At 34.5% G+C, this 11,388-nt stretch overlaps 1 protein-coding gene across 1 annotated transcript; it reads left to right on the plus strand.

The window, feature by feature from the left end:
- The first annotated feature begins 8,708 nt into the window (after window positions 1-8,708).
- Window positions 8,709-11,135, plus strand: LOC101254954 (transcription factor bHLH139-like). The gene is made up of 5 exons (XM_004248867.5): window positions 8,709-9,449; window positions 9,538-9,741; window positions 9,826-9,891; window positions 9,984-10,049; window positions 10,683-11,135. The coding sequence occupies exons 1-5, from the start codon at window positions 8,982-8,984 to the stop codon at window positions 10,773-10,775; spliced, it is 897 nt and encodes a 298-aa protein (XP_004248915.1). The 5' UTR covers window positions 8,709-8,981; the 3' UTR covers window positions 10,776-11,135.
- The last annotated feature ends 253 nt before the right edge of the window (window positions 11,136-11,388 follow it).

Below are 11,388 nucleotides of genomic sequence, written 5' to 3' on the forward strand. Positions count from 1 at the left end.
AACTACTGCAAGCTCGAGGTCATGAGTTGATAGTTCATCTCATGCACCTAAGTTGTCCAGAAGCATAAGTATAAGCTTATTTCATTGCATTAACACATAACCTAGGCCAACTATTGATGCAACGGAATAGACCATATAACCATCTGAACTCTCTGGTAGAGTCATGACAAGAGTTGTAGTCAATCTAGTTTTTAATTCTGCAAAGTGTTTCTCACAATCATCTGACTATTGAAACTTGACCATCTTTTGAGTCAACCTAGTCAATGGTGAGGCTATGGATGAAAATCATTCCACGAACCTTCTATAATAACTCTCTAGACCTTAGAAACTTCTGATATTTCTAGTAGAGGTAGGTCTAGGCCATTGTTTCACTGCTTCTATCTTCTGTGAATCAACTCGGATCCCCTGGATATATATAAAGTGACTAATGAAAAGCAATAAATTGCAACCAGAAGTCACATTTTCTAAACTTAGCAAATAACTGGCGATCTTTGAGTGTTTGCAGAACAATTCTCAAATGACTCGAATGTTCTTCCTCATTCTTTGAGTAAATGCGGATATCATCAATAAAGGTAATAACGAACAAGTCCAAGTAGTGTTTGAACACTTTGTTCATCAAATCCATGAAAGCTTAAAGAGCATTAGTTACTCCAAATTACATAACTACAAATTCATAATGACCATACAGAGATCTGAAAACTGTTTTTCGAATGTCACTATCTCTGACTCTGAGTTGATGATAACCCGATCTGAGGTCTATCTTTAAGAAACGACTAGCACCATGTAGTTGGTCAAACAGGTTATCAATCCTAGGTATGGGATACTTATTCTTGATTGTGACCTTGTTCAACTGTCTATAGTCAATGTACATTCTGATAGAACAATCGTTCTTCTTTACGAATAACATTGATGCACCCCATGGTGAAATACTAGGTATGATGAAACCCTTATCTTTCAACAGATCTTTCAATTCCTTAAGCTCTAGTGGAGCCATTATGTAAGGAGGAATAGAAAAAAGGCTGGGTATCTAGAAAGATATCAATTCTAAAGTCGATTTCCCTTTCGGGAGGAATTCGAAAAAAATCTTTTAGAAACTCACTGACTAGTATTACTGACTTAAGAGTTGAGTTTCGGATCTAGAATCTTTAACTCGAACTAGATGATAGAGATAACTTTAGAGATCATCTGTTTGTCCTTAAGATAAAAAATGAATCGACCCATAGACGTTAAGCTACTACTGTTCCACTATAAGATTGATTCATTTGGAAACTGAAAACAAACAATCCTAGTCTTACAATCAACTGAGGCATAATACAAATGTAACCAAGCCATGCCTAGAGTGATATCGAAGTCTCCCATTTCTAACTCTACAAGATCTGCTCAGGTGACTTTCTGAGAGACTGTGACAGGGCATTTTTTGTATACCCGTCTAGCTGTAACTGGATCACCAACTGGAGTAGAGACTGAGAAATATTCTGAGAGATTTTTTGGACTAACAATAAATTGGACTATTATGTAAGGAGTTACAAAATAGAGAGTAGACCCTGGATCTAACAATGCATAAACATTAAGGTCAAAGACTCGTAACGTATCAGTGACTACATTAGGAAAACTTTGTTAATCCTAGCGAGCTTGAAGAGCATACAACCTGTTCTGGCGCTAACCGACACCTGTACAAGACAAGTTACCCTGCTAAGTCGAGCGACTTACTGGTGCTGCTGAAGTTGTAGTCTAAGCTCTACAATTACTACCTCCTTAACCTTGTCTAGAAGGACAATCCCTCAACCCGTGACCAGACAGAGCGCACTCAAAGCATTTATTCTTTCCTGCGAGTCACTCGCTTGGATAGTTCTCACTATAATTAGGGCAAGTGTGGTAAGTCTTAGTACCTGAAACACTTTTCTGAGACTTAGAGCTTGGTTCCCTAACCTTCCGATCATGTATGTTCTTGGAGGATGGAACACTATTTATTGAAGAGGATGGGGTTGAAAACTTTTTTTGACTCTTGCAAGCGATTTCCACCACCCGATTTCTACTGAGAATAGTCATAGTTCCCAGTCCTAGCCTTCTTATTCTCGTTGGCCTGTTCCCTAAGCTTATCACCCTCAACCTGCTGATCATGATTCATAAGCCTAGACAAGTTTTTATCACCCAGTAACATAGCATTTTTGCACTCAGTTTTCACCAAACCTGACACTCCATACAAAAACTTATTCATCTGAGCTCTGCAGTCAGCAACCATGTGAGGAGCATACCTGGAGTGTTGGTTAAACTTGAGCTCATACTCTTGGACTGTCATTTTACCTTGCCTTAAGTTCATGAATTCTTAGGCTTTTGCTTCTCTTAACTCTATTGGGAAAAATATGTCCAAAAAGGTCTCGCTAAAGCAATCCCCCAAGTAATAGGAGCTTCATATGTACCCCTATTTTCCTTCCACTGAGTGTACCAGATATGAGCAACATCTTTCATATGGTATGATGTCAACTCAACCCAATCATTCCTAGTGACCCGCATCACCTCAAAGATCTATTTGATCTTATATAAGAAATTCTAAGATCCTTCTTAGTTTGCGATCCTAAGAACATAGGAGGATTCATCCTAACAAAGTCACGGACCCTTGCTACTACTAATCCACCATTAGCATTCACAGGAGCTTAAAACCTATTGTTCTGGTTGGCCACACTTTGAGCCAAATCTGAATGCCATTTCTGAACTCAACATTGGAGACTTCCTGATCTGGGACTGGAGGAGTTGTGTTTGCATTCTTGCCATTCACGTTCCTAGCGTTAACTCTATGAGGGACATGATAAAAATGTAGAAAGTCAAGTTAGAATGAAATTAGATCATACCTTACGCACGATAAGAGTAACAAAAAAGTGAAGTTTTTTTAAAACACTTCATAGTCTTCCTCTCATTAGATGTGGTGCACTTCACACCCATGAAAAGGACTACTTAGTGCAGCTTTTCATACATCCTAGGACACTTAAACCTAGTGCTTAGATACCAAGTTTGTCACCCCGAGCTACCCTTGATACGTGGAAAGGGACTTAGGACCGCAACTGATCCAAAGCTAACCTTATTGGCATGATGATGAGCATACTAAAGATAATAAACTGGTGTAGAAGCTAAATCACAAATAAATAAAAAGATGGTGAATATTCATATACTATAACTGAGACATATGAAAACTGATGAGTTTAATACAAAGAAGCTATTAACTCAATACCAAGTTGAAACTAACTATGTCTAGAAATAGCCTCTAACTGACTAGAAATGTTGGGATAGACCCCAACTAAGTATAGTAAAACTAAAACTAAGGGACTAAAATACTGAAAATAAACTCATGACTATTGTCCTGGGAGAACTAGGACTCACCACTGATTTCTATTGAACTCGAGATCGGGAACCAATCTAAGTGTGATCTGGACACTGAGAATCTAAACCTACATCACGAGAAGATGTAGCGCACATATGCGTCAGTGCTTGAAAGGTAATGAGCATGTAGGATAGATTGATGGTCAATGCAACAGAATCTGAACACTGATATAATGATAAATGATCAATGCAATAGAATCTAACTGAACTATAGGAGCTACTAATAATCGATATAAAAACCACATGAACCAATCTAAGCGTGACTTGGATACTAAGAACCTAAACATGCCAGAGTCATAAAGGCATGCTGGCGTGATCACTAAATTGATGCCCACAGAGTGGACTTACAACCTTGACTAGTAGTTTTGGAACTATTTGGGTACGCTAAATCCTAGTCCAACTCGGTATTGTGCTACTACCAATGAATTTAGTGATTAACTAATTATGACTAAGTCTTTGTAAATACTGGATAGCTCAAACTGAACATGCAAATTGAGAATGCAACAATTAATCTAATAATGACGCATTAATAACTGAGACATGTATATCTGAAGTAACTGAAATATCTGACCTAGCATGTGTAGTTCAAGAAATAAAGAAATACATAGCTAGGGTCCTGAAAATTCATGCAATTAACTTATTATTAACATACTAATATGATTTGGATCATTCTAATAGCTAAGAATCCAATAATTCTGACATTCAATAAACCCTAAGTCTAGTCATGATATCGGAATCAAGAAACTAACTGAAAACTAGGGATCTAATGGGTGAAAAGGAACTCACTAGTGAAAAATCACATACCTCGTAATGAATTCCACAAAGAAATCTTTAGATTTTGGGGCTGGAACTGATGGAACCTTGTTGCATTCTTGAACAAGGGTTCTTGACCTTTTTCTCCTCTCTTACTTCTAATTTTCTATGTTTTCTATTAATGATTTGACTTAGGTAAGTTCTAATTATGTTTCTAGACTCAAACTGACTAAAATCTCATGATTTAGGGTTTGAACGGCGTATCTTAGGGTTTAAAAAAATAGGAAAAGACCAAAAGACCCCTAAATTAGTTGTTGTTGGAGCAATGGACGGATTGGACTGACGGGCCGAGTCCAATGGACGATTCGTCGTTTGGGTGCTGTTTGAGTCTTCTCGACAGGCCTTCACTTAAAAGGACATAACTTTTTACTCGGAGGTTGAATTTTAGCAAACTTGGCGGCTTTGGAAAGAGGATTCAATTAACTATCATATCATAGGTCATAGGACACCTAATTCCTTTTGTGTTCATTTGAAGTTGACCCTATCAGCAATTCCCCCTAACTAATTGCTACCATTACCTATGGTTAGACCTACAGACCTTAGATCGAACGACGATCTGTGATGGTCATCCATAGTTCATGTCAGAGGTTAGGTAAGAGATGTATCAATCCACGAACACAGACCACACACTGTGGTCTGACTTACAGACCGTAGGTGTGTCTATGGGTCGAGACTTAGTCAATTTTTTTAGATGAGTTTTGGGAGGGGATACAATGGTGAACCATGGACCTATAGTATGGTTCGTAGATCAGACTATGATCCGTAGATGGTGACCGTAGATTGCACTTGTAATTTTGGAAAAGTTGATTTTTGGTCTGTTTTGGATACGAGGTGTTACAATCATCAGTGCCTTTCATCAACAATCACGTCCATCCTTATCTCAACTACAATCATAACCAGTAGCGGACCTAGAAATTTTACCAAGTTGGCTCAGCATATAAAAATAAATGAAGCAATATTGAATGTTGCAGGTGAAAATCAAACCCTGGATATATCAATCAAATTGTACCCACTATACTGCTAGGCTATGTGTTTCTATTGATTTAAGTGGTGTCAAATTAAATATATATAGGTTTTGTTTCAAAAAAATAGATTGAATATATATATATATACATATATACAATGTATTTTTTCGATAAATTGGGTTCATATGCAATCAAGTAGGTCCGCCCCTGTTCACAACTACTGCTAATCCCCGAAATCAATCATTATCAATATTAGCCATCAATTACAATAATTACCATAACACATTACTACATCCTACTAACCACCGTCAATAATTACTATCATTAGTAAACATTATATATCGCTAACAATCATCATCATTCACCACCTATTTATTGACCACTAATTATAAGTTATTACCATCAGCAATTGCGATTAATCATTGTTATTTCAATCACTATATCATAAAATACTATCCATAGATATATTTATATAATTTCAAGGATCGAATAATAGGATAAATGATTATTATTTTTCTAATATTACAATGATAAATAACACAAAATAGTGAATTGGTTCTTAATTTACATTTCTTATTTATTTATTTTTGGTGAACAAAGGTTAGGGAAATGCAAAAAGTAAGTGGGAATGCAGAAGAGTTTGGGGAGGAGGTAGGAAGGATTTTTTATGTACTTATGAAATTTGTTTTTACAATTTATGATATTTAATATGTGAGAATTCAAGATTGGTAAGTAAAAATTGTATTTTTTTAATAACTGAGCTTGATAAAAGAAAAAGATAATAATAAGGGTAAAGGACAGAAATCACATATTTTTAAGATAAAATTAACATTTGTCCCTTATAAGTTTACAATTACATAAATCCCTCAAACTAATACAATAATATAAGCGCTGATACATTAATTTGATGCACGAGATACATTAATCGTTAAGTAAGATACATTACATTTTATAAATAATACAGTAATATGATGTACATTTTATACATGATACATTAATCTGATGCGCGAGATACATTAATCTGATGCGTGAAAATGAAGAATTTTGAAAATTTATAAAACTAATATGGGATAATGATAATAAGAGAATTAAAAGGTGTGAAATCTGTCATTTTTCCTAATAATATTACTTTCAAGTTGTTAAAGGGATTATAAGACTCAAGCAAAATGCAAGTGTAGTTTTATGAAATACATACTAACTTAGGATGGACTTTATACATTTATTAATGATATTTTTATGAGAAAATTACGTGGTTAAGTAAACTTATACTAAATTACTCATCATAGTTATAGTTTTCAATAAATTACCACTCGCAACTAACATTATATATTTATTACGTGGGTTGACTTCGAATTTGTATAATTAGTCATGCTTGTATATGTAATTCGCCAGAATATACAAATACATATGCATAATATATAATTATCTAATCAATATACATATACAAGTCACCACTCTCCCACTCTCTGTCCTCTCCCACTCTCCTCTCTCCTCCCTCTCCCAATCTCGCTCACCTCTCTCCTTCCTCTTTCGAGCTCTTTCGTCTCTCTCCTCCTTCTCTCAATCTCTCTTGCCAATTGTCATATATACAAATATATATGTATGATATACAATTATCTAACCTATATACATATAATTCGCCTGTCTCCCACTCTTTTCCCCCTCTCTCGCCTTTCTCCTCTCTTTCCCAGTCTCGCTCGCCTCTCTCCTCCCTATAATATGTAGCTACAAATTGTAATCATCAAACTATAGTTATGGAGAGTAATTAGGCTATTTTTAAGTGACTATATGTGAAAGTTTCCTAGCTTTTATGTGTTTGTTTGATAAGCAATTTAATCAATATAAAATTGATGTATATAACAAGGAATAATTATACTATTCAATTTTCAAAGATAAGCAAAAATTGACCACACATTAAAACTTATTTACATATTCATCTAAAAGTATTTATTTTATTTTTGTATTGGATTTTATAAAACAAATAAAAGAAACAAATTATGTAATTCTGGTTGTGCTATAAACTAGAAATTAAGGTGTAATTAAACTTGATTAGGGATAGCAAACCCCCACCCCATCTCCCGATCTCTGCATAATTTTTAAATATTTACTTTTTTCATTAAGTTGTATTGATTTAATAAATAACGTCTTAAAATTTTATATTTTAGAGGTCAATTGGGAAAACATGTAAGAAGTTGTACTATTTTTACGGAGCCATTTTTATTTGCTATCTTGATTATTTTAGTAGTTTTAATAAAATTTACTATCCATTGTTATAACATTTAAAAAGTTAAAATTGAGTTTGATCCCGCATAAAATCAATATACCCCTAAACCGTTTGTCCCGCATTAATTTTAAAAAATTCACTTCAACCCACCCCACATCCCTCCAGCTTGCACAGTCTTAACGCCGCCCCAACCCATATAATCTTAAAGCCACCACGCTCTGCATCCACCCCCGCACATGGCCATCCCTACACATGATTTCCAGACATGCCCTTGTTGTGAATTACGACTACTAACAAGCTGTGATGGCTTAGTCTCAGAGTTTGCACAAAATGGTAACCGCCTATTTGATATATTTGGTGATGGGCAAGTCTAATTTCTGGGGCCGGAATCGTATTCAGGATTTCGAGATGATGAATTTACTATTACGAAAGGAGAATCCACAATATAAATTCGATCAGTTTAACATTTAGGTTCTTATCACTGAAAACCATTAGAATTTTAAAATTATAGGTCCAAAATCATTTTTTTTCTATCAAAACCACTTAGAGAGGTGTTATCCAATTTTAGAAAGGAAAATAAAACAAAATAATTAAAAGTTTCAAATTTCTAGCGTAACTTAGATAGGTCCATACGACCCTATCTGGGGCAACTGAGGATACTAAACAATTGTCTTTTTTTCTTTTTAATGATGCTAGTGTAAGAGATTAGCTTCCAGGTACCTTGACTACTACAAATATCGGTCTCAGAGTTCTTGGAAGGCATAATACATATATATTCCCTTTAACTTGATTTCAAATCACATTTACGCCCTTTAATTTTGGGTGTGCACAAGTGGACATTTAAACTTGTATAAAATTGAACAAATAGACTCACATGCCATACATGACATCCTACATGTCGTTTTTTGTCCAACATGGTGCCCTACGTATATTGTGTCACACGGGACTCATGTGTTTATTTGTTCAATTTTATACAAGTTTAAATGTCTATTTGTGTATATCCAAAGTTGAAGCGCATAAACATGAAATGAGACCAAGTTAATGGGTATATTTATGCATTATGCCTATTTTTGAAAGATATATTTCAATATTTTTCCTTCTAAAAATGTCAAACTCAGCACCTCAATCGATCTGCATATTCTCAAGTGATGCCATTTGTGGTTTCATTTTGTATTATATTGAAAAAGACTCCCACGTTCTCCAGGTATGATTCTCAATCTTGTTTCCCCATTTTCCTAATTATAAAATTTGGACAACTGATAGTTACTCATAATACTTAATCCTTTTCTCAATCATTGCTATATATACTCTTGTCATTCTCACACTTACCTAATTATAAATGTTTATATTCCGTCGATTTGGTCCCTATCTGGTTGAACTAAGTCTATCTTAGTTGTAATTTGCCCCATTTTAGACATAATCTATTTATATTTAAATCAATCAGGGGCATATTCTGTTTATTGGTTGCTAAGTCATAGAATATTGATGTACCTACCAAAGTCAATCCCTTCTGTTATTGCTATAAATACGCGGTTCTATCTCTCACTATTTCCAACGGTTGAGTTTGTCTATTATAATAAAGAAAGAAAGAAGCAGATAAGAGAATGGAGCATGTGGTATCAATGTCTGAAGGAGATTGGAGTTCGTTTAGTGGAATGTGTTTTACTGAGGAGGCGGATTTCATGGCACAGTTACTTGGTAACTGTTCGTTTCCAAATGAGTTACCAAGTAATTCTGGTTATTGGAATATTGGTCATGAATCAAATATTGGATCTTCAGGAGGAAGAGAACATAGTAGTTTCTTCTTTCCTCCCCTGAGTCATGAGAGTCACTACTCAAGTAATTCTCGGCCTATCTTGATGAGAAATGATAGTTCAATAACAACAGAACGTGGTCTGATGGATACTAATAATCCAATTGAAGCAGATGAGTACTTCGCTAATAACATGGAGTTTGATGCGAACATGGCTGAACCTCTTCTTGATGGAAAAGGCTTGCAGCTAGGAAGAATAGACTATGAAGATCATAGCCCAACAGAGAGTTCTAAGAAAAGAGTGCGGTTACATTGTCATGTGAGTCTTATTCATCATAGTCCAATTTAGTAGTACTAGTTGTTGTTGTTAATCTGATTTAATGATCTCTCGTAATTCTGTGATGTAGGTACCAAAGAACAAGAGAAGTACAAAACTTCAAACAGAAGGTAAGACTGTCGAGATGGATATGAAAAGCAAGGCTGTGCTTCAGAGGCAAAACTCTATGGTCAGTTGCTGTTCAGAAGATGAATCTAATGTTTCTCTCGAGTTGAGACGGAAATCCAGAGCAAGCAGGGGTTCAGCAACTGACCCCCAGAGCATGTATGCCAGGGTATATATATAACTAACTGCATGCCTATTACATTTTCTTCATCTGCTACTATATATGTAAAGGATTTTCTTCTTTCTCTAACAGAAAAGAAGAGAGCGAATTAATGAGAGATTGAAGACCTTACAGAGTCTCATACCTAATGGAACCAAGGTAATTAGTTAAGTCAGTGTAACTGCATTAGTCATTGATCAATCGTCTGCTGAGAGAATGTGAACCTAAAATGGAAAAATATTTTATGACAGGTTGATATTAGTACCATGCTTGAAGAGGCAGTTCAGTATGTTAAGTTTTTGCAACTCCAAATCAAGGTAAGCTTTATTATCTTCCCTTCACAAAGTATTGCAATGCATTAAGGATTTTACAACACGAAGACGATATACATACACAATCATATTCATGCGGAGAGAACAATCTATGAGCTCAGACTCTCCAAAAATGTTTCTATTATCAATCTTCCAAAAATACACTACTTCTAGAGGATCTGACACAAACTAAACAACATTTTAAAAGAGTTGAACAGTGTAGGTTGAAAAATATCATCATATTGTGTGGACAGGAGTGGTATTAATAAAAACATTGTTGAGGGGGTGGGAGGAAACCAATGAATAAAATAGCTACTATATACTATATTATTTTATTTGCATATTTTAACATGTTATAGAAGGTCATTTACTTTTTTTCTTCTGTTACCAAAGAGATAGTCACACATTTTAGAACTCTTTACTAATGTTAATATTTTATTATCGTTAAAAATTATTTTTGTTATAGTGAGGCAAAGGTTTTGGGAAGGAATTTCATGTGCTTGTCCCATGAAAAAATATATATATATGACTTGCACATACAAAGCGTGTTTAAAATATAATTAACTAATAAAAATGTACTCTATTTGATACTTTGAAATGAAGAGTTGGATGTTAATGTGGTATGTTTTGTGCATGCAGCTGTTGAGCTCTGATGATCTATGGATGTATGCTCCCATTGCCTACAATGGAATGGACCTTGGGCTTGATCTGAGGATTGGCAATCCAAAATGATAATGGTTGCTCAAAGCCTACACATGGATGCATTCGATTTCTCTATTACTTTCGCTGTCTTAATTTATGTGACATTATTTTTTAATCCGTTTCTGAGAAAATATATCACATTTCTATAATTAGAAATAACTTAACTTTAAAATTTTACTTACTTAAATGACTTATAGCCACACAATGGCTAAAGAGCGTTTTAGATCACAAATTTCAAAAGTCTTTATTTTTTATTTATTTTTAAAGTTTGTGTCCTGTAAATTGAAACCAAGAAATATAGATAATATTGTAATCTTATAACTGTGTTAAATTAAACTTAATGACTAGCCATTATCTAATCCACAACAACTAATCATTCTTCTGATCAAACATATATTCAAATTGAAGTTTCCTTTCTGCCTTCCATCTCAACTTGATGAAGGGTTTTATATTATGTTGACTCAGAAATATTATGGAAGTTTGCAAGAAAGTACTGTAATATAAATTAAGTTATAATGTGTTATCTTTTCAATTATAAGCTGATTGGTTGTATATTGTTTGTGAAGAGTATTTTTTTAATTTGTGATCCATTGATTCTCATCAACAACCCAACACGTTGCATTGAATTAGGTCTTTAAATCGG

This window comes from Solanum lycopersicum, chromosome 10, assembly GCF_036512215.1.
Source record: "Solanum lycopersicum chromosome 10, SLM_r2.1".
Classification (NCBI taxonomy): Eukaryota; Viridiplantae; Streptophyta; class Magnoliopsida; order Solanales; family Solanaceae; genus Solanum; species Solanum lycopersicum.

Bases quoted from the DNA above. Each gene is read 5' to 3' on its own strand.
- LOC101254954 (XM_004248867.5), top strand. From the start codon at position 8,982: ATGGAGCATGTGGTATCAATGTCTGAAGGAGATTGGAGTTCGTTTAGT. The intron at 9,742-9,825 runs GTATATATATAA...TTTCTCTAACAG, and splicing joins CCCAGAGCATGTATGCCAGG to AAAAGAAGAGAGCGAATTAA. The intron at 9,892-9,983 runs GTAATTAGTTAA...ATTTTATGACAG, and splicing joins TCATACCTAATGGAACCAAG to GTTGATATTAGTACCATGCT.